This window comes from Neopsephotus bourkii, unplaced genomic scaffold (assembly GCF_033783945.1).
Source record: "Neopsephotus bourkii isolate Nb327-2 ecotype Australia unplaced genomic scaffold, CSIRO-AGI_Nbou_v1 NB_1060, whole genome shotgun sequence".
NCBI lineage: Eukaryota > Metazoa > Chordata > Aves > Psittaciformes > Psittacidae > Neopsephotus > Neopsephotus bourkii.
In genome coordinates this window covers 752,538-775,459 of record NW_026901548.1, presented here as the reverse complement: position 1 = coordinate 775,459, position 22,922 = coordinate 752,538, and the positions used below count along the sequence as shown (strand labels likewise).

The window sequence follows — 22,922 nt, the reverse complement described above, 5'->3', positions numbered from 1 at the left end:
TTCGCCTCCCCGCGCGTCCTCCTGGGCCCGGCTGGGGCTCTGGGAGCTGCGGAGCAAGGCCCCTGAGCACGATGCTGCAGGAGGGGCAGGGGATGCACGATGTCCCTCCCAAAGCCCAGGTAACCTCCTGCACCCTACATGGACGCTCCTGCTGCCATGTTCCACCCAAACCGGGGGACCCATGCCCCAGGGACGTGGTGATGGCAAAGCCCAGTGCAGCTCCTGCTGGCATCCACACCCCCAGCTCCTGGCACCATCCCTCTGCCCACGAACAGCTCCCACCGTGCCAGCCTCCTGCTCCAAAGAGCAGCCCAGCCACAGCAGAGCGCCCACTCCTGCCTGCACTGGGTCCTGCCTGCCCCGGGTCCTGCCTGCACCCAGCCCTGCCTGCGCCCGGTCCTGCCTGCACCCAGCCCTGCCTGCACTGGGTCCTGCCTGCACCGGGTCCTGCCTGCACCAGGTCCTGCCTGCACCCAGCCCTGCCTGCACCGGGCCCTGCCTGCACCCAGCCCTGCCTGCACTGGGTCCTGCCTGCCCCGGGTCCTGCCTGCACCCAGCCCTGCCTGCACTGGGTCCTGCCTGCACCGGGTCCTGCCTGCACCCAGCCCTGCCTGCACCCGGTCCTGCCTGCACCCGGTCCTGCCTGCACCCAGCCCTGCCTGCACTGGGTCCTGCCTGCACCCGGTCCTGCCTGCACTGGGTCCTGCCTGCACCCGGTCCTGCCTGCACCGGGTCCTGCCTGCACCCAGCCCTGCCTGCACCGGGTCCTGCCTGCACCGGGTCCTGCCTGCCCCGGGTCCTGCCTGCACCCAGCCCTGCCTGCACCCAGCCCTGCCTGCACCGGGTCCTGCCTGCACCCAGCCCTGCCTGCCCCCGTCCAGGGAGCCGAGCCCTGGGGCCAGGCGCGCCCTTCCCGCGGGCTCAGCCCGGTCTCTCCGCTGCCCTCCCCTCGCTGCCGCCGATGCCGGCTCCCATCAGTGCCTCCGCGGGAGGGAAAGGGCGAGCGCAGCACGTGGGGGAGCCGCTTCCTGCGCCGAACAAAGGAGCCGCCGCAGCCAGGAGCAGATGGCGGCTCCGCGCCCGGCCCGCGCCGCCGCACAATGGGGCCGGGGCCGTGGGGCAGCCCCCGCGCACGGGCACCGGGGCCGAGGGGGCGCGGGGCCGGGGTCCGGCTGCTGCCGCCTCCCGCTGCACCGAGCGGCCCCGGGACCTGCGGCTGCCGCGGCCTCCGGGTCCCCTCGAACAAACCCTCGGGAGCCGATCCCGGGCGCCCCGGCCCCGGTGCTCATGGCCAGGGTGCGCCTCACCCCTGAGCCTCGACATGAGGAGGTCCCCACCGTGCAGGGCTTCCTTGCGCTGGTCCAGGCACTTGTCTGAGCACTGACCAGAGCTCACCCAGTCCCTGGGGTGGTCCCTATGGGTGCTTGGGCCAGCGGCAGGCATCACCTCCCCAGCATGGGGCTGGCTCCAGGCAGGAGCTCCTGCTCCCTGCATGGGGCTTGTGGGGGCTCAGCAGCCAGCACTACCTGGGGCACTCCCCAAGCAAGCCCCCGGGACCAGCTCTGCTCTGCTGCCATAGCACTGCAGCCTGACCACGGCTCACCATGGCTGTGGGTTAGGCTGACAGCTCTCCTGCCCCAGAGCACTGCGGCTGCTGCTCTCCAGCACGATGCCATGGCTCAGCCCTGCACCCGTGCGTGCTCCTGGAGGCTCTGCCCCACAGGCGCCTCGCTGGGGCACGGAGCCAGCCCCACCACTGGCATCGGTGCCCTCAGCGCGGGCGCAGGCGCGGTGCTGGCTCAGCCGTGTCCCCGTGCAGGTGGCCAGGGGCACCGAGTGCACAGGATGGCGGCGGTCCCGTCCCTCCCCCTGCTCTGCGCCAGGGGCTCCCAGAGGGAGGCTCCAGCCGCATCCAGCCATGCCTCCCGCAAGGATTAAGGAGAATTACTCCCAGGCAGGGATGCACGAGCCGCAGGCCAGGCCCTGCCATCGGCCCGGGCACAGCAACAGCGTGGCACCAATGGGCACCCTCCTGCAAGCCAATGGCAGCAACCTCCTGCCTGCTCATTGGGGTGCAGGCAGCCCCCGGCACGGCCCCCCCCCCGTACCACCACAGCCCTGCCAGGCTGAAAGTGCCCTGAGCATCCCCAACCTGCCCTGGGCATCCCTGCATTGCTCTGAGCATCCTCAACCTCCTCTGAGCATCCCCTCTGTGCTCTTGCCCATCCACCCACACCCCCCATCCCCATTGCAGTGCCAGTCCCACACCAGCAGGATGCTGGGGATGAGATCTGGACCCCCGACTTCCCAAGATCTCAGCTTTTCTTCTGTGTTGCACAAAACACAAATCAGGTTTCTGCCTGACCCTGCTGCATTTGCTGATACTGGGTTTGCTACAGCCAGAAGATACAGATAACAAAGAACATGTCTCTATCTGTCCAGGTGGAATAAGAAAATGAAATAGGAATCTAAAGTAAGGGACCAGTATCTACTAAAAGAACAGCTCAGTTCAACCCAAGGATGAATAAACGAGGTCTGCAAGCCCGCTCTCTACAGGTAATTGTCTTATTTCTACAGTTGTACAGCACCCAAAGTGATGGATTAATTGAGTCCTGTTTGAGCAGGGAAATGACCACAAACCCACACTGCCGAGGTCCTTGGGGCTGAACGGAAACGGCCCCAGCAACCCGAGAGCACCAGTGTGCACTGGGTGGTGCTGATGGGATGATGCCAGCGCTGCTGGTACCCAGCCCTGAGCAGCGGCTGGGGCACCCCTCAGCAAAGCAGGACCTGGGGAGAGGGAGCAGGAGCCCTCCTGCTTTGGGTGCTCCCACTCTGCTGATGGCAGCATCGGCCACGCTCCCAGAGGATCCCATTGCAGTCAAACCCACCCAGCTCCCCAATCCCAAACCCCATGTCCGGAGCAGGGCTCCGGAGCAGCGGGAAGCGAGGCCAGGCTGTGCAGCCATCACTGTGTTCATTAGCAACCAGCACGAGCCCGGTGAGCTCCCTGCTCGCGGCTGGAGCTTGGCTGCACGAGGAGCCCCTCTAATGAGGATAATTGGGAGCCCCCCTGCTCCACCCCCGTGCCCTAATTGAAGCAGATGGAACTGTAAAAACAATGTCACTTCCCACCCGGTTTGATCTTTGCGGTGGAAAGCGGAGTATTTCATCCTTCTTTCTAACCCCCTCCATCGGCTGGAGGCAGAGGAGACCCCGGCACCGCCTGGGGGATGCTGGTGATGCTGCAGAGCCCAATGGAGGCTGCCTGGTTCCGAGGCCCCGAGTGCTGCCCTCTAAGAGCATGGCTGGGTGAGAAGCAAGGCCAGGAGGAGGCCACAGGGACACCACATCTGCATCGGCCTCAGCATCCCCTCAGCATCCCCAGCGGTGCTCGGCCCCAAGAGCAAGAAGCAAAATGGCTTCTTGGTCGGCGGCGCCGGGGAGGAGGGGATCAGTCACTTATTAAATGAATTAATCAGGGCTCAGGGTTTTCATTTGGAGGAGGCCGAGGGATTATCCTCGATTTCGGTGGGGCTGGATCCGAGGGGATCGGGAGGGGAAGGGGCGATTCCCAACACCTGCTCCCCGGGTGGTTTTCCCGGTGGGGAAGTGGTTGGGTTTAACGGGCGAAGGCCACAGCCCGGCTCTCCAAAGGCAGGGTCCAAGATGAATGGGGCAAATTGTTCCTGCTCCTGTCACATCTCCAGAGCGGACACAAAACCTCTTTTGACTCACAAACAATGAGCTTGTGTAAGAGCCCGCGGCCCACGGGAGCCTCGCCGCAGCCCCGCACCACGCGGTGGGCCGGGGGCTGCCCGCGCCCTGCCAGGGTGGGACCCCCTGCCCAGCACCGCCACGGCACCGCCTGGCCATTGCCAGCGCATCCTTGGGTGCTGCAGCCACCACCGGGTCCCACCAGTGTCTCATGGACCACCATGGCCTGCCCATGGCCAGTGGGGTGATGGCAGAGGCTGCTGCTCCCACCTGAGCATCCCCATCACAACCAGGAGCATCCTGCCCTGTTTCCACCCCATGGCGGCACCAGCACGGGCTGGAGCATCCCACCACCGCCCGCCTGCAACAACAGCCAGGAAGATGAAAAGTGCCATAAATTATTCACTCACAAAAGAGACGAGAAAGGGGAAGCAGGGGAGGAGGAAAGCCTGCGAGGAAGGGACTCTTAATACAAATTGGAGAGACCGAGTGGGAACGGGGCCCCCGCGGGGGGCACGGCTGGGCGGCAGCGCTGCATTCACTGTGAGTGAGCAGCACCCCGGGGCTCCTGCTCCCACAACCGGGCAGTGAGGAGAGGCCCCGGCTGTGCTGGCCGCTGTGGCCGGGCACCGCTCACAGGGCTGGAGCACGGAGCCCGTTCCCTGCAGCCCACGGCCTCCAAGATGCAGTCGGAAAGCAGCAGCAATGCTGCCGGGGGCCGCGGGGCGGTGGGGCTGGGGCAGTGTCCGGTTAAGACGCTCTATTTCCTGCCTTCCTTCGTTAGTGCAAACCTCGCCATGCCCCAGACACAGCGCCCACCCTCCCTCCCCGGCTCCCTGCCTTCGCCCAGCGCCGGGACCAGGCAGACATCTGGCCCCGCAGGACACAATGTGCGTGCTCGGCCGGACAAGGCAGCGCTGTGCGGCCGCCCCCCCTCCTCGCCATCAACCGTGCCCCCCGGCGCCGTCTCCCCCCAGCGCCGCTGCCCAGCCCCAGGGAGCAGCAGCAGCTCCCGCACCGCAGCCCCGCAATGGGCACCAAAGCTCAGCAGCCCCGCTGCAGAACCAGCCCTGCCACCAACACGCGGTCACTGGGCTGGCCCCGTCCCTCCTGCCACCGCTGCCCTGGCCACCGCGCTGCTGCAGGGCTGCTCCAGCCAGGACCTGGCCCCCACCTCGGTGAGGAAGGACAAGGTGCAGAGCAAGCCCCTCCTTGTGCCACCGCCGCCGGCAGCCACCCGGATCCTGCCGCAGGGAGGGGACCCGCCGCTGCCCGGGCACTGCCGCTCCCCACGCCAAGCAAACGGGTTTGGTGGCTTTGGGCAGGATGCGCACGGAGCGGGTGCCTGCAGCACGGACCTGCCGCCAGGGACACCCTGCTGCCCACCGCTCCTTCGGGCAGGGCAGGGCCGTTCCGTCCCCAAGGCACTGGGGCTCTGCAGCCCCCCCAGGGAAGGGACCCGCTGCGGGGCTCACCCTGCTCTCTGCTTTAGGTGGGGGTGCTTGATGTGGGGAGGAAAGCGGGGGCACAGGCACCGGCTGCCCGTGATCCTCTCTGCCCCAGGCTAAGGAAGAGCCCCCCCGAACCTGAGCCAAGGGGGGCCCAAGCCCCATTCAGAGCATCAGACACCGCATCCCTGGGCCCGTGCTGCGCCTCTCACCCTGCAGCTCCGCAGACGGCGCCAAGAGGAGGGTGTTTATCAGCGGCCAAGGCCTTTGCTCGGGAGGAGCAGATGTGCCCCTGAAGAGGCGGCAGGGAACGGAGCCACCGGCCCCGGGTGCACAGGCAAGGCAAGGACGCGCCCGCTGGCTCGTGTGGGGACAGCACAGTGGGGGGGCACCCGCAGAGAGGAGAAATACAGAGCTAAGCAAAACAAGATAAGGTCACCCGTAGCTGTTGCAAGGCCTGGATGCCGGTCTGTGACTTGTCGGGGGGGTCTGGGCCAGGGAAATCCAGTGGTGGTGTCAGAAGCCCTGAAGCACTGTGGAGCAGGGAGGATGCTGCAGCCTGGGTAAAGCAGGGGATGTGCAGCACATCGTGAGCATCCCACCGAGTAACGGGGCTGTGACCCAGAGCTGCAGGACACGAGCCATGCCAGAGAGAGGACACTGTGCTGGGGACGGCTCCGTGCTGTCCCTGTGTCCCCAGGGCAGGGGGTGATGTGTTCTACCTGCTCCCAGGACAGCATCCTGAGAACGCCTGCCTCTGTGTCCTTGGAGCGCTCCTGAGGGACATCCCCAACAGTCAGAGCCTTCCCAAGCAGCTGCCCCAAGGGATGCCCCCGAGGAGCGTGTGCCTGCACAGTTAAGTAGGTTAAGAAAGTCCTTTCTCCAAGGTCTGGATTAGCCACTGCTGTTCCAGGCAGAAGGGCTCAGCAGGATGCTGCCAGTCAAGTGAGGGCCACATGCAGGGACTCAGCTGGAAGGGACCTGTCCCAACATGGTGCCATGCAGCAATCCCATGCCCCCCATGCAGGGAAAGCAAAGCTTACACTGGGGAGTACGCAGCTCTTTAGGAGGATGGGGCAGAACGGGCTGAGAGCAGCAACCCCTGTCCACAGGCTGAGCACCGCTCCTGGGTGATGGAGCTGGAGGCATGGCCAGGGATGAGGCAAGTTGCATCCTATCAGCAGGACCAACGCTCAGGTGGGAGCGGGCACAGGACACCCCCAGGGGCAGTGACAGGCACAGGGGACAGCGAGATGGAGCAGCACTCCATCATCTGCTCCAGTTCATGAACTCCAGTTCATCTGCTGGGGCTGCGTGCTGGCTCCTGCAGACGTGGCCCTCCAGGATGTCCTGCACAATAGCTCCACTCGAGCAGCAAAGGGCTCGTGTTGATCCTGCTGTCGCTTTGGGTAGGCGCCGGCTTCCTGCGGGCCTGGGCGCTGTGAGCAACATCCGATGGGGACGGGATGTTGCAGGAGCTGCACGTTTTCCGTGCTGGGCCACAGGACGAGTAACAAAGGAAAGTGGAAGGAGCGAGCGTGTGCTCAGAGCTGGCCGGGGTGTCCTGCACCCACCATGCACCCGCCATGCACCTGCCATGCACCCGCCATGCACCCGCCATCCCAGCGGGAACCCGGCTCTGCTGCCGGTGCTCTGCGGTGGTGCCATCTCTGTCCCTTAACCACCAAAGCCATTAGGTCTCATCTGCTCTCCCTGCTGCTCCAAGGGCTGACGCTGGCTGCAGTGTGGCCATCCTGGGCCAAAGCTTATGGACAAGGGGACAGAACAAGGTATTAAGGTATTGGCTTCCATTCCAGCTGCTTTTTAGCTCTGGAGATTCAGCAGGTACCTGTGTATCAAAGCATGGGGTGATGTTCCCTGCTCTCCTGCCTCTCTGGGTTTCACACCACTCCACTCACATGCTATAGGAGAGCACTGGCTCCTCCTCTGACAGACCTGGAGCTGGTGCCTCGGTACTTTAAACAAGACCTTTTTAACAAGCCTGTCAGACGATCCTGCTCCCCTACAGGGCAGCTCTTCATTAAAACTTTATACTTTATACGGTGTCTTACACTGCAGACACACTCCGAGCATCCCACCCGTCAGGCAGCAGCAGTGCAGCAACGCCAGAGGATTTCCAGAGGATGGAGAGCACCGAGTCCTGATGCAAAGGAGGTGATGTGTGACCCCTCCACAGTGCTGGGCTGCCTGGAGCCGAGCCTGGCTGCGGGGGCTCGCTGCCGGTGGCAGGAGGCTGGGGCTCTGTGGGGCTGCTGCAGGGCACAGTGGGCAGGCGAGAGCAGGAGATGTGGACACATGTCCTGTTCTGGCAGGGAGCACATTGAGCCCTCTGCACAGTTGGGCTCCATGGGCACACAGGTCCCACAGGCTGGTTTCGATGGTTTCCTTAGGGAAGTCTGGCCCGTGCATGGCCTTTAAGCCAGGGTGAGCCCAGTAAAACACATCTGCTTCCAGAAAAAAGAGCTTTTATGGGCGGAGAGAAAAGGAAACCAAAGCATCTCCAAGCTCCAGTAGAGGACATGGACATTCACCACAGTGACAGAACCTCTCCTCAGTCCCTCCTGAAGTGGGAGGGCCTGATGGAAATCCCACTCCCTGGTTTCTTCATGGTGGATCTTGTCAGTAACCCTGGGCTCCATCACCTCTGGTCTGCCAAAGCCCACCCAGTTACGCTGCTGCCAGCCCTGGGGACAGCCTGGGACACTGGCACTCCTCACATAAAGCAAGGGACTATTCATGCTTTGTTGCTCACCACTGAACCTTACAGAAGAAATTAAAGGAGCCAAGAAGGGCCCCGAAGAGGACACCTGAAGAGAAACCACAGGGCAGGAGAAACTGGAAGCATTTCCTAAGAGGGCAGAGAGAGGGGACTGAGAGAACATCTTCATTTGCCTAAACACGCAAGTCCCTCATTAAGTTACTGTCCTGTGGAGTAACAGTGCTCAGCAGAGGGATGAAAACTGTGTCACTGTCGATAGTAAACGAGACCTGGGAATTCGGTGGTCAGGGATAAGGCACAAGCCTGAAGCATCCCAATGGGAGAAGGGTGAAGTTCAGGGGCCACTGAGACCCAGCCAGGCCGTGGGTATGAGATGAGGCGGCTCTCGCTCAGGGCAGAGCCTGCAGCCTGGTCCCCAAGAGCCCAACGGTGCTGATGGGGGAGCTGGGCTCCCACCAGAGCCTCCTGCCCCGGGCACGGCCCCACGGCGGGGCCCTCACAAGCAGAAGTGCCCCTGGGTGCAGCGCAGGCAGGTTTCACATCCCCCCGAGGCTGCTGCTGAACCCAGCAGCTCCTCCAACACAGGCTGCAGGGCCACGAGGCACCGGGCTGAGCAGAGCAGGGTCCCTGCTGTCCCTGCTGCCCTGCTGCCGGCCACAAGCAGCCAAAAGCCACCCCAGGGAGACCTGCCAGCACAAAAGCCCTTTATGTCCCTTGGGGTGGTTTTCCAGTCCCCGGTCTTAAAGCAGCACTGACCCAGCCCCATTTGTCCCTCAGCTCCACCGCTCCCTTCCCGTTCCCTCAGCAGCACCAGGCTGGGGACAAGGGGGGATTCAACCTCTGGAGCAGAAGCCGGTAACAGCCCAAGCACCGAATCCTTCCAAGCATCACGGAGGTGAACCCTGACCCCAACCCCTCCTTCTACCATTTATTTACTCGCTCTTTTGCTTTCAGCTAGCAGTTTCCCAGGAGCAGCACAGCACCCCTCGTCACCAGACCCTGCCTCCCAGCCAGCCCACGTGTGCCCCCTTCTCCCCTTCCAACCGCCTGCCCTCGGACAGGGGACACCCGCATCCACCCCGCGCTCCCATCACTGTTGGCTATTGCAGAGCACACATTTCCTGCCTGGGGGATCCAAGGCATTGTCTAAGGAGCAGCTTTCCAAGCACAGAAAGCTGTGACCTGCACTGTGCAGCCTTGGCATCTTTCCTGCTGCAGGTCAGCACCCACAGCCCAGGACTAACAGGGAACCCAGGGAACTACAACCTGATGCCTTAGGAGGGGATTTGGTGACCTTTCTGCAGGAGCTGGGAGCCGGCTCCCTGCACAAGGACCATCAGCTCGGAGCTGGGGAGGGCCCTGGCTGAGCAGGAACCCAGGGGCATAGTATGGAACCTGTACTATTCCTGGCTGAGCAGGAACCCAGGGGCATAGTATGGAACCCATACTATTCCTGGCTGAGCAGGAACCCAGGGGCATAGTATGGAACCTGTACTATCCTGGCTGAGCAGGAACCCAGGGGCATAGTATGGAACCCATACTATTCCTGGCTGAGCAGGAACCCAGGGGCATAGTATGGAACCCATACTATTCCTGGCTGAGCAGGAACCCAGGGGCTATATGGGAAGGACTGGGAGCGGGCGCTGCTTCGAAGCCTGCAGGGATCTGAAATCCATCCTGCAGGTGGGACACCTGATCAGAAAGGACTGGTTAATGTTTAATAGGCCACAAAGCATCCTGCAGCGGAGGCGCTGCCCGCCCGCCCCGGCACTCACCGTCCTCATGGCCGGGCAGGTTCTGCGGGCTGCGCATGCTCTCGTCCTGGCTGGGGCTCAGGCTGGAGTTCAGGTGCTGGTCAGCTGAGATCCATGTGGAGTCGTTCATATCAAAGTCCTCGCTGCTCACCGATGTCTCATCCTGGAGGCAAGCAGCAAAGGGTTAACAAACCGAGCTGATTTCATCCTCCCTTCTCTGCCTTTAACATCTCCTCACCCAGCTCCTTCCTAACACCAATCTGTCGGGCAGCTCCGGCCCCCAGCATCACTTGCTGGCCCCTCGGCGCTCCCCATGGCCACACAGCCCTTCCCTGAGGTGGCTGGGACAGGCTCTGCTTCCTGCCTGAAGACGTGCCTGAGCAATGGCACTGTCTCTAATTGAGGACAATTAGAAAGAGCTCGCATCCTGTAGGAGCGGATGGCTGAGCCCTGGAGTTTACCCTTTAATCTCCCTCCACCCAGCTTGGTGCTGGCGAGGCAGCGGCGTGGGGGAACTGAGCATGGGGACAACTCCATTGAAACGGCTCCATAAAACACCTCGGACTTTTCTGAGATCACATCAGCGCTGCAATGGGAATTCCCAGAGGATCGGCACCAGCAGGGAGAGGCCGATGGGGCAGATCCAGAGAGCAGCACCCATCCCCATAGACCTGCACTGCCCAATGCTGCAGAGCAGAGACAGCCCCAGCCCCAGCCCCAAGAGACTGCTCCTCCAGCCCTCTCCAAAGGGATATCGCCTCTGTACCCACACCACAATGACAACACACACCTTGGGAAGCAGCCGGGGGAGTGAGGTCCCTGGCGAGGCAAGGACACCCAGCCTGGAGCAGCGCCTGCTCCCCGGCAGCATAGATGACATTCCTCTCTCCCACTCCTGCAGCTGAAAGGACGTTTTCTCTCTCCCTCCTCGCTAACCTTTACAGTACTTGGAGACACAGCCCTTGGACTGCTTCCAGCGCCGGAAAGGTCAGCCACAGGATTTCAGAACCATCACCAGAAAGGCAGCACTGAGCTCCTGAATGAGAGGAGGGGCCGCAGGACCTCCCCGGCCGCAGCTCCCAACACGGGAGGAAGCAGAGCCATGTTCCCCAATGAACACGGGCCTGCTGCTGATCCCTTTATCCGCCTCCCCTCCCACAGCAGTGACCGCATCCCAAGCCCTGGGGTGCAGGGGAGCACCAAAACCGCTTCCAGAACCGCTTTCAACCACGCTCCCCTTTGATTGAAGCATTTCAAAGGCTTGCAAAGCCTCTGCTCTTCTAATTCCTCTTCCCTCCCCCTGGTCCTGAGATAAAACCCAATCTCCGCTCCCTTTCCATGGAAGAGGCAACTGGCAAGCACCCCCCCAGCCTTCGCCTGCTCCTCACTCAGTGCCCGGCCGCCCGCCGCTGCCTGCCACCCCTATTGTGAACCTATAACCGTGTTTGAGAGCCGGGTTTGTGCTTCGCCCCCCGCTCCCCATCCCTGAAGCCATCCGCAGGCTCCCGCCCCCAGCCCGCTCCCTCCCTGTGCCTCCCGGGGAGCTTCCTGGAATGTACGGCTTGGGAAGCCCCGCTCGCAGCAGCGGATGGAGGGACGGGCGACGGCCGGGGCTCAGCCACCCCATGGGTGCCCACCAAGGCAATGGGGACACCCACACCCAGCCCAGGGCGAGCAGGGCACGAGGGCTGGGGGGAACCGCGGTGTCCCCAGCTCAGCACAGCACCGGTGGCACCGCAGCCACGAAGCAGTCCTGCCTCTCCATCTTGCAGAGAGAGGAGCAGAGCTGCAAAGGTCTCCCCGTTGCACACTATAAATAGTCTCTTTATTGTAAGCATTTGCAGGGAGGCAGCCACCCTAATATCTGGCCTTCTTCACAAGGCTTACTCAAGATTACTGTCAGAGCTTAGGAGACAAATGCAAATGCCAAGGCCCTTGCTGCCCACAGCTCTCACCTGTGCGAGGAGGAGGAGCTCGGGAGCAACCTGTGATGCTTGCAGGAAGCGCCTGGCTCGGCACAGTCTGCAGGGCTCAGTTACAGCCTCAGCACCCAGGGCAGAGCCTGGGAGGCAGGCAGGTCCCCATGTGCTCAGGAGCGGTGGTAGGGCCAGGAAGGCCACCTCACATGCGCACACTGAGCAGAGCGCTTCACAAAGGTGCTGCCTCCTCTCGAGGTACAACATTCACCCACTATTAGAAATCCTCTGCCTATCAAACCACAGACTGAGAAGCAATAAATGACTCGAGTCAAACACAGCTGTGGCACAGCCACCAGTGCAGGACCCAGCCACCAGCAGAGAGGAGGTGGTTATGGTGGGACCCTGCCGGGCGGCCCCATCCCCACATCCCCACTGTCACCCCTGCTTCCCAGCCAGGGTTTTCCGTTTTCCAGCACTGATCCCCTCAGCCCGACCGCCAACAGAACAAACCTCCCAGCAGCACCCAGCTCCCGCAGCACAGCCCATCCCAAGGGGATGCCGAGCAACCATGCAGGCAGTGGGTGAACCCTTCCAGCAGCAGGGAACAGCCAGAGCCAGCAGCTCTGCCCATGCCATGGTGCTCCAGGAGCCCCTCACACCTTTGTGCCTCTTCCCGAAAGCAAGAGAAAGGCCCTGACCTCGAGCACAGCTCTGGCATCCTCTGCTGCATCCCTCAGTGGGACACGAAGCCACCAGCAAGCTCCCTCCTCAGGACACACCTTGGAGACCAAAGGCTCAGCACTTGGACCTCCTCATGTCCCCGTCATGCCAGGACAATGCCAAGGACCTGAGTCCCCAGCAGTGACACCCAGAGCACCAGCTCTGCAGCCACGGCCCAGGAGCACCACTCATGTCCCAGCATCAAAATATGGGACACCAGAGTGGGATCAACATCTCTGGCTGGGTGGGCAGCTCTGAGTCTCCCCTGGATGCCAACACCCTGGCTGAAGGCTGAGCCTCAAAGCGCTTCCACCATCCAGCCAAACAAGGAAGCGTTTCTCCACAGCAGCAACAGCTCTGACTCGGAGCAATACGGTAAATCTAATCTACCCTTCCACCCTCTTTTGGCTTGCAAGTCAGGCAGCTCATTCTTTTCCTCTCTGCGTTCTCAGGAGAATTCTCTCTGCTAATTTCTTCTTTCCTGTAAACAAACTTCAAATGAAACTTTCATTAGAAAACAGAACGCAATCCATTACCAGCACCAGGCTCGGGACCCGCCGCCTTCTGCCCCCTTCCACAGCACTCATGGCAGGGATGGAAGCGACAGCGGCCGCCCCAATGGGCCAGCCCGGAGCTGAACCCCAAGCCCCAGCCCTGCCGCTGCTGCCCTGCTCCTTCCTGCCTCCCCAGCTCTCCGGAGCGCTCTCCTCACCCCGCAGCACGGTCCCATCGCTTTGTTTCCAGCGTCCCCGGGACCGAGCGATCAAGGGTCAGCAGCGTGCGTGCGGCTCCTCTTCTGCCAGGGGAAGTCGGATGGATCCTGCTGGTGCATTCACAGGCCACACCCAAGCGTTGGAGCAGGGCTCCCGGCTCCGCGCAGGGTTTGGAAAACAACGGCCCTGCTCCTCTCCTTATCTGCAGCCCAGCACTGGCAGCCTCCGCAGGCACCCGCAGGGGCCGGTGAGCTCTCCCCGCCAGGAGCAGGACTCGTGCTCCGTGGCTCTGTCCCACTTCCCACTCCCCAGCCTTCGAGCACCGTGGGCAGGCGTCTGCCGAGCCTCAACTTCCCTCCGAGCCAGGAAAGGGTGATCCTTCCTATTACAGAGCTGTCAGCCCTGGCTCCCCACAGCCACCCCGCCTGCCTCACGCACACAGAGCATCACTGGCACATCCAGGACCACCAGCAGGACCTTCTGACCCCAGCGCTGTCATCGCCAGGCAGGGTTTCTTCTCCAGTGGCTCCTGCCTGGAGAACAAGCTCCTGTAGTGCAGCTGGATCAGGGCAGGGGGGAAGTGACTCCCAGAACCACAGCTCGCAGACGGATGCGAGGCTATCGGTAACCTGCTTATTTTACAGCAGGCTCAGTTTCTCGGGGCCTGCCTTAAAGCCTCTCTCCAGTCATTTACATGCTGTGCTCACAGGATTCCAGGCTCCGCACCTCAGCACCGTTTGTTTTCTGTCTTTGAGCCCTTTCATTTTAAACCGTGTCCCTTCACGCCACAGCCTGCTATCCCGATGGGATTTCCTTCCACGGAGCAGGAACGGCGGCTGTGTGCGTGCAACCCCCCCAGCACACAGCCACGCTCAGCTTCCCACCAGAACCTGCCGTGTTTTTAGAGTCAACAAAAGGCAACCCGAGCGTGCCAGCCCCGGCGCTGCTCCGGTGCCGTGCCCGTGCCCACCGGCCCTACCCGGCACAGGCACCCCCAGACCTGCAGAGCACCCCGCGGCGCTGGGGGCCGAGCTCACAGGAAGGCAGCCTCATCTCTGCCTCAGCCACTGTTTAAAGCCAGCCCTCTGAGCATGCCAAGAAGGTATTGAACCAGATTTGACCCTAACTTAACCAGTTCAGCGCAGAGAAAGGCTTACTAATGGAAGATAAACCACTCCAGGTCAAAGATTGATGCTGCAGCCACAAATACCGGGGTGGTCATTGCTTCAAAGAGCCCGAGGAGCCTTTAAAGCGCACGGTGTTTGGTGGCTGAGGCGAGCGGTGCCGGCGCTGCTGCTCCTGCGTGCAGAGCACACCCCGAGCGGAACATCCCCGCGCTCTTTGTCAGGTCACTTACATCCTTATTTACTGAAATTCCTGCTCATTCCTACGGGACGCGGCAGAACCCGAGTATTTGGTAGTTCCCCACAACGGCCAAAAGAGTCCATGTAAAAGGCGAGCGGCGGATGGAAGAGGAAGGGGAGACCATCACCCCCCCGCCCCCCTTCCCCGAGGTGTCCTACTGCCCCAAACAGAGGGTGCAGGGCAGGGGGTGCCCCACGCTCCTGCTGTTCAGCGGGAAGGTGCTGAACCCGGGGCAGCCGGACCGGGGGCACCGAGAGCCCCGGCCCCGTGTCCACCCCTTGTCCCCGGAGCCCCGTACCCGCCTCCCCGGCACCTGCACTCGGATCGGCCGGGCCGGTGTTTGCTCTCCGGTACCCTGACACCCACGGACCGCCAGGTGCTAAAGGGCCCTTGGCTCTTCCAGGGGCACCGGGAAGCGGGTACCAGGGGTGCCCCGCTTTGGAGAGGTTCGAGCGGGGCAGCTCTGCGAGCTGAGCACCCGGGGCTCCCCCCCGCCGCCGGCGGGTCCCGCCGTGGGACGCGGTTCCCACGCGTGTCTCCCCGCAGCAGCGGCGGCAGCACCGAGGTGCCGGTCCCGGTGCCGGTCCCGTCCCGCCCCCCTCGCCCCTCCGCCCGCAGGTAAATAAATACACCGCGATGGAGCCCTGCCCGCCGGGAGCGCGGAGCGGGGCTGGCGCACGGGGCTCAGCGCCCGGCGGGGATTGACACGTAAGTAGGGCTTTACCTCCCGGGAGGCGGCTATTTCCAGCACAATCCCCGCCCGGGGCCGGGGCCGGGGCCGGGGCCGGGCGGGCGGCGATGGCGGCGCGGGGCCGGTGCCCGGGAATTGATGGGGCCGGGGCGCTCCCGCCGCCTCCTCCCACTTTCTTCTTCTGCGCTTTTGTGCTCTTCCGGGGAAGGGGGAGCGGCGCCGGGAAGGACGCGCCCCCCCCTCCCCTTCCCCTCCCCTTCCCCCGCCGCCGCCGCCGGGCGACCCGCAACTTCCCGGGGACGCGGTGCGGCCGCTCCCCCCCGGAGTTGGGGCCGGGCCCCGGCGCCGCCCCCCCCCATCCCCGCCCCGCCCCGCATCTCCCCCCCCTCGCCCGTCCGTCCCCCCCCCCGGCCATCCTCAGCCCCGGGGGCCCCGGTGCCGGAGCCCCGCGGGCGGGCGCGTACCTGGAGCGGGGCGCGGGGCCTGCCGGCCTGCGCCAGCCCGGCGGGAGCGCGGGGCGGAGGGACGGAGGGAGGGGGCCCGGGCTGGCGGCGCTCCGGAGAGGCTGACAACCAGCTGCTGCCCGGGGAGAGGGGCCGGCGCTGCGGAGCGCGTCACTCCCGGCTCCCGGGGGGGGGGAGAGGCGGAGGGGGGCGAGCGGGGCCCGGCCGCGGGCGGAGGAGGCGGGGGAAGGGGAGCGGGGCCGCGGGGGGCGGGCGCACCGGGCGGGGGGCGCGGGGAGCCGCGCCTGGAAGAGCACATTGTGGAGAGCCGGGGAGGGCCCTTCCTCCGGGAGGAAGAGACAATGTCCAGGGCCGGGCGCCTGCTGGAGAGCCGAGAGAATGCACGGCCGGAGGCACGGAACGGCGCGGCTCGGCTCGGCTCGGTACGCGCGGCACGGCCACACGCACGGGCATCCTCCGCTCCGCACGGCCCGCGGGGGTGCAGCCCACCCTTGGACCCGCTGCACGCCCGGCCCCGGCAGCGCGGTACCGGACGGAGGGTGTCAGCCCCGCCGGAGCCCCCGGCCCCGCCTCGGTGGGTACCGCGGAGCCCGGGCCCCGCCGCCGCCGCTGAATCCTTTTGTCTCAGCCGGTTCTCCCGTGCACGGTGCGAGCGGGGGAGGACCCTGCCCCGCCTGAACGGGGGAGCTCGGCTGGTGGGGAACGTGGCCGCGCCTCGGGCACCGTGCCCCGGATCCAGGGAGGGATGGGGATGCCCCAGCTGAGCTGAGGATACCCAGGACGGTACCGGCTCCCGAGCAGGACCCTGAGGGCAACGGGTCAGTGACCTCCAGCCAGTTGGGGATCCCACCATGGGCACCAGCACCTTGATGTGCAGCGGCATCTCAATGGGCACCAGCATCTCAATAGGTGCTGGTACCTCGGTGTCCACCTCCCCAGCCCATCTCAGTAAGCATCTTCAATGCTTATGAAGGAGATTTTTAGGGAATAAAGCAAGTGTAAGGGAGTGAGCGGCGGAGCCTGCAGCAGAGCCTGTGCCAGAGCTGAGGATGGGAACTGCCACATTGGTGTTTACGGCTTGTTAGTGCGGGTGTCCAATTATGATGTTATCCGCTCCCATTAACCACTTCCCTACCAGGGAAAGCGTGCAAGGGAGGAGGGGCTGCTCGGGAAGATCCGAAGGCAGAGCTGAACATGGGGATCGCTCACTATTGTGTTTCCATGTTTCCATCCCCTCCAGGCTGCTCTATGGAGCCAGAGGCTGAAGGGCAGGAGCAGAGCCCCGGGATCTCCCGCAGGAAGCCCCAGCACGGGGCCTGCTCTGTGCTCACTTCCAGCTCAATGGCTGCTGCTCCTCCCTGGAGCTAAAATAAAATCCTGACCATTTAAGGTGAACAGGAGGTTTGTGGACCTCGGTGGAGCGGGCTTTTAACCCCTTCCCATTGCTGGGCTTTGTTTCCTCTTTGAGCTCCCTTTGGCTTCGAGATAGATCGACCAAAAAGCCATTTAGGAGAGTGCATCCCCCTGGGAGCAAGGCTGGGACATGGACTGGCTGGGGTGCGAGCCTGAAGCACAGCCACTATCCGGTGCTGCCTCACCATGTGGACACTCTTATTTTATACTAAGTGCCTTTGTGGGAGTTAAGTTAATCCACTTTGGAAATGGATTAACCTAAATTTCACATCGGGGAAACTTGGTGCTGAGCAGCCGCATCCACACGGGATGCAAGGGAGGAACCGCATTGGGCAGTTGCTGCGGGGCAGGAGCTGGTCCTGCTGCCCGGAGGGGTCCTGACCCTTTGAGGGGGTCACCACTGCTATAAGCGGGGTCACAAGCCCCACAGAAACACGATTGTTGGTGCCTGGGCTCAGGGTCACGAGGGTGGCAGAGGCAGAGATGGGGCTCACCAGTGGGAGCCTCCAGGGAGCACTGGGAATGCCAGACATGGAGCTCCCTTCTAGAGGGTGCTTTTCAGATTCAAATTATCGAGGGCGAAATAGCTGGCAATTGAATATAGAACTGGAATATATAGAATATATGGAATATAGAATATATGGGATATATAGAACTGGAAACAATTTATCTGGTTGTCAGGAACAGGGGAAAGTGCCCTCCGAGATCACACATTAAAAATCCCACACCACGATAAACCAGTACTACTGTTATGATACTATATATAAAACACATCAAATATATTACAAGTCACTTCCTTCCCTCTCTCCTCACACGTTCATCACTTCTCATCCCTGCCAACCCCTTCACCCAGACACAGACCTGCCCATACAGAAACCTGGGGCTCCCTGTCAGACTGCTCCCATAGGATGCCACCGGAGCAGCAGGTCCAGGATGAGCCATGCCCGGGCTGAGCTGCCCTGGCACCGTGCAGCCTGCCTGTACCAGGCAGTGACACGTCCAAGGGCACTGCTTACGCTGCCCTGACCTCACATGCTGTCATTTCCTAAGGCAAGGCTCTGCAAGAATACCAGGGCTGCTGTCAAAGCCAGGAATAAACGACATTTAAGGCACTGCAGGAGCTTAATTGAATAGTGGTGCTGTTGCTGAGTGTGGGCATGGGGATCTAGTGGTGAGAGCATGGGACTGCAGGACGGCAGGATCTGGCCATCACGCCACAGGAGTCACTGACTCATGGGCGACCTTGTGCAAGTCACTTGATGTTCTTGTGCCTCTGGAAAGTAGGTTAAATAACAAATGGGAGCTCCTGCATTGGGTCCTCTGTGACCATCAAACCCCACCGGGTAACGAGCAGTAAAATGTGGTCTCCCAGGGGCAAGGCGAGTAGTGAAAGGGGGGCCGAAGGAGGGCCCCGGTTGCATGGCACGAGGGGGATAAGCAGCTTTCATCATCGTGTTTTAACTCATCCGCCAACCAGAGCAGAGTCAGGGACAAGGAGGAAAGGGAAGATTTGGGGAACTTCATCACAGAGCAGGTTTGTGGTGGGCTGAGGGCTCTATTCCCACTTCATCTTGGGCGCTCCTTCTGTACAAGTGGTTGCTGTCAGCACCGGGCATAGGCACGAATAAAAGGGCTTTTTCCCCCCAGGAGCCAAGGCCAAGAGATGGAGAGGAAATAGAGCTTCATACTCCGCAGGGAGCACCCGCCCCTGCCAAGTGAAGGAGCTGGAAAGAAGTTTCTGTGGATGGAATTTGCCTTCCCCTGGGGTGCAGGGAACGGGTGTTTGAAGGGACAGGTCGAATATCCCCTAACGTTCCTTGCCAGCCTGAACCTGCAGCATCAGCAGGGATGTCTTATACCATAGCAACCCTCACACCTCATCTCTCCACACCTAACCCAGAACGGAGTCAGCATCAACAGAACCACGGCTAACCCTGTTTTAGCCGTTCCCAAGCCACCCCACACGTGTCAGAATCCATCTTTGTGAGGCAATCGGACTGCTGGGAGCTACCCAGGCTCCCTCTGCGCACCCAGGGCTCAGCACGTGGGGCTGGGGGGTGTGAGGCTGCCTGCGCAGGCTGAACGGCAGCGGCAACAGAAGCGAGCGCGGAGTCAAGGTTAAGAAGCTGAACCACAGCTTCATCGTCTGTAAGAACGGAAATCATTAATCCCAGCTCGCTCGCAGCGCAGCTCCATCCACGCTCTCGAGGAGCTTTATTAGCGAGCGAGACCTCGGGAGCCTCTCTAAGGTATCCTGCCCTTTTTAAAGGGAGAAGGCAATTAAGGAACAGGCATCTGTGTGACTTGATCAAAGTCAACCCCCAGCACGTCAGCACCCGAGCTCGGGATGCGACGCGAAACCTCCCCATGGAAAGCATGCTGCAGCTATGGGACAAACTGAACTGGATCCATGAGACTGTTCCATGGATTCCACCCCGAGGTCCTTCCTTTTTCCCCTGGGAATGTGTCCCAGCCCCACTTTACAGGACCTGAACCAAACCTTTGTTCCTAGCTCTGCTGGGAAGAGCTGCCTCTGATGCTGTTATCGCCCAGGGCGCAGGCAGCATCTCCCCTTCCCAAGGAGGAGGTTTCTTGGGAGAAATGATGAATTAAAGACAGATACTGTGGTTTCTGGCCCTGCTTGTCCAGCACTCCCAGAAACAGGCTGAAGCAGCTCGGCTTTAGCAGGCCTACCACTGCATAATGTGCTCTGGGGGTAGATGTGTGTGTTGGAGGGCAGTGAGTCCTAATCACCACGTATGGATCAGCCACATCACAGCTTCGCTGCTCACGACAACCACAGCTCCACCAACAGCCAGAAAACTTCTCCAGGACCTTGGTAACTGCACAGCACCACAGGGGAGTGAATGGAGAGTGGGGAAGGCACCAGCTTCTCTCCACCAGTGCACTAAACGGACATGACCAGTCACACGCAGCAACTAAATACACCCGAGCAGCTCAGGAGGATGCGGTTGCCTCACACCACTGGAGTTGGGCAATGGCACCTCCTTTCTTACAAGGAAATAACGGGATTTTCCCCCAGAATGCCAGGAGTCAGGGCCTTGCACACATCTCATCCCCAGATGAAAGCTCAGTGCCAGGATTCATCCCAGCTCACCCAAGCTGGGGCCTCGAGGTGTTTGCTGGCATCAAACAGGCCCAGCGCTCACCCATCCCATAGCTACACTGGGTTACACCACAGTGAGTGGGAAATGGAAGCTCTCAGGGTTTCCCTAGGTGGGAACAGCAGAGTTAATGCCACTCACACCACTGATAGCAAAGCATTCACTTGCGTTTGAAGGCTGCTGAACGTGCCATCACCTGCCCGCCCGCATCGCATGGGCACGGCCCAGGAGGGGAGCTCTGCTGAGCCATCACTGCCACCGGTGAACCCGGCCCTGCCTGCGGCCCTGCCTGCCCCAGGGCTGTGTCTGGAGCAGGGTTTCACCGGCTCCTGCCCGCAGCTCATCCCCACTAGAGGGCTTGTGCAAAACTGCTGCAGCTCCGTGGGCAGCCTCACGGCAGGGGCTCAATCCGTGTTTCCAACCGCTGAGGTCGCGGTGCCTCCCTGGGTGCGTGGTTCCCTTTTGTGCCGTGTGTAAGGGAGCATTCAGGGAGCTTCTCCAGTGAGCCAAAATGTCCTAAAAAACAGCAGCAGGAAACAAAGATCTGCCCAAGCCAAGGAAAGGCCTCTTGAATGAGAGCCCTCTTGTCAAGTTGATTTAGGGGTATTTATTCCTGGAGGTGTTTAACACCCTCTTTAATGGACTGGGAAGTATCTTATCATCCTCATGTGATGCAAATGCATCATCCCACTTCCTTCTAAATACTGACTGCGTGCTTCTGCCTTCGCTGCACCTCTATGAACACACAGAGACTTTCTTCAGGACCACTTCACCCAGCACTGGAACAACTGAACCCAGCTCCTAGATAGCACCCAGCAGCTTCCAGCTCTGCCAGGTTTGGTTCTGGTCTCTGGACTATGTGGAATGGGATGTCTGCCGTTCTCATTAGTGACCTTACAGACTGAAAACTCGATCCTTGTGTGCCCTTCTGCAGCCGCTCGCCCCACTCCCTGCCTCTGCTGCATCCTCAGTGCCCGTTCTGCACCCTGGGATTAGCCTGGAGATGGATGTGAAGCAGAAGGAAGCAAGAGAGCTGCTGGGAGAAGATGCACCTCAGCTGTCCTGGTAATGCCAGAGCCCTCTGAGACACTGGAGTGAGCAAGCACAGCAACAGGGCACCAGGGAGAAAGGAGAGTGGAGGGAGGAGGCCTTAACACTGCAAAGCATGAGGCCCCATGAGCTCCTGAATCCTGCAGAGTCCTCACCAGCACTGGACTCCTGGTGCATCCGAGTGATCTGAACCCCTGCGGGGCCCCTCTCAGGGTCCTCCTGCTGTCTGTGCTAAAACACTGCATGAAATCGTGTTCTGAGAACCACTTCCCACACCCCGGGTTTACAGGTAAGTGCCGGATGAATGAGGTGGGATGATGCAGGACGTGGCTCCATCCTCTCAAGGATGGATGGAGGTGGGACGATGCAGGACGTGGCTCCATCCTCTCAAGGATGGATGGAGGTGGGACGATGCAGGACGTGGCTCCATCCTCTCAAGGATGGATGGAGGTGGGACGATGCAGGATGTGGCTCCATCCTCTCAAGGATGGATGGAGGTGGGATGATGCAGGACGTGGCTCTGTCCTCTCAAACACTACTAGGAGCAAAGCCATAGCAACCAGAAAACTGCCTCTGCTATTTCCTACCCACGAGCAGCTCCTGCCATCCCCTGATTGCGTGACCTCCTGTCAGCAGCCTTTGAAGCAATCTTTGACAATGTTTCTGTATCATTGGAACCTGGTTTCTCACCCTGGCCTGTGTCTGCCAAGGCAGCAGCAGCATCTTGGAGCAGTGGGACAGCCTGGCCTTTCAGCACTGGGATTTGTTCTCTTACAGCCCTCATATTCCATCAGTGGAAATCCTGCCCAACAGCGTGGCATGAAAAAGAACTGCAAGGCTGAGTTTGGGTAAGACAGAAAAGATTGACTGGAAAATGACTGCAATAAACTCAAATCACCAATCACTTACAAATGCTAATATTTAGTGTTTGAAAAGGAGGAGGAAGGATCATTACAAATACCAAGTATCTTCTTTTCCATCCTTTCTTGCTAGGTTGGGAAGGTTGGAAGTTCTGAGATGCCTCCATGCCTCAGAGGATACCCTGAAATGTGCCTGTTTCAGTGCTCTGTGGAAAGGGTCTGGCCCTGATTTTTCTCCCCCAGGTGAGAACTGGTGTCAAATGGGAGTGAAGGACAACTGACACCCCAGAAGCTCCTGCACATTGTAGTGAACCCAATTGAAGCAGCATGGGTCACAGCTGGTTTCCATCATGCCAGAATACAGGTACCGACTCCAAGAACTATATTGCAATGTATTCTGCAGGAACCCTTCATTCTGGGAGCAGCCATGTAAAGAGCTTCTCTTCCGCCTGCTTTTTGTCCCTGAGCAGAGATAAAATGCTTTCTTTAAGGTTCTTTTGGCTGTGCTTCCTTCTGGAGATGCTGCTGCCCTGGTACTAATGTGCTGAGCAGCACTAACATGTTCAGTTACATGCACATGGCTTTTTCCCTGAATAATGAAATTTAAAGGCTATTTTGGCATGAATTCGTTCATTGTTACCCCTCCTGGTGCTGCCACGCACGAATATTTGCTTTTGGCCAAAGCCAAGTTGAGCACGAGGCTGCAGTTTGCTTTGTTTCTATTACCACCACCAAAGGCTGGGGAGGGACCATGGCACCAAGGCTGAGCTGGGGGGCAACCAGCAGCAGGTTGGAAGCATCGATCTAGGAGTGTGCATTTGGGTGGTGCAAACCTCTCCTCCTGCAGCCTCTCCATCCTGTCAGTGCCTCCTGGGCTGAGGGAAAGCTTTGATCCTTCACAAGTGGGAGCAGCAAGACTCCTCTTTGGTTATTGTGCTCTCAG

The 22,922-nt window shown here is 61.0% G+C and overlaps 1 protein-coding gene across 8 annotated transcripts in view; it reads right to left on the bottom strand.

Annotated features, from left to right (window-relative positions):
* Positions 1 to 22,922, bottom strand: part of NOL4L (nucleolar protein 4 like) — a 53,774-nt gene that overhangs the window by 4,138 nt on the left and 26,714 nt on the right. For 3 of the 8 annotated variants that reach the window (XM_061361402.1, XM_061361403.1, XM_061361404.1), the window contains one exon: positions 9,681 to 9,822. In XM_061361402.1, the coding sequence (XP_061217386.1) occupies positions 9,681 to 9,822 (142 nt within the window). Of the gene's footprint in view, positions 1 to 9,680; positions 9,823 to 10,449; positions 10,725 to 12,834; positions 12,968 to 13,010; positions 13,153 to 15,100; positions 15,316 to 15,531; positions 15,678 to 22,922 lie in introns of those variants that run through there. The other 5 variants (XM_061361409.1, XM_061361408.1, XM_061361407.1 and 2 more) reach the window with 5 other exon arrangements.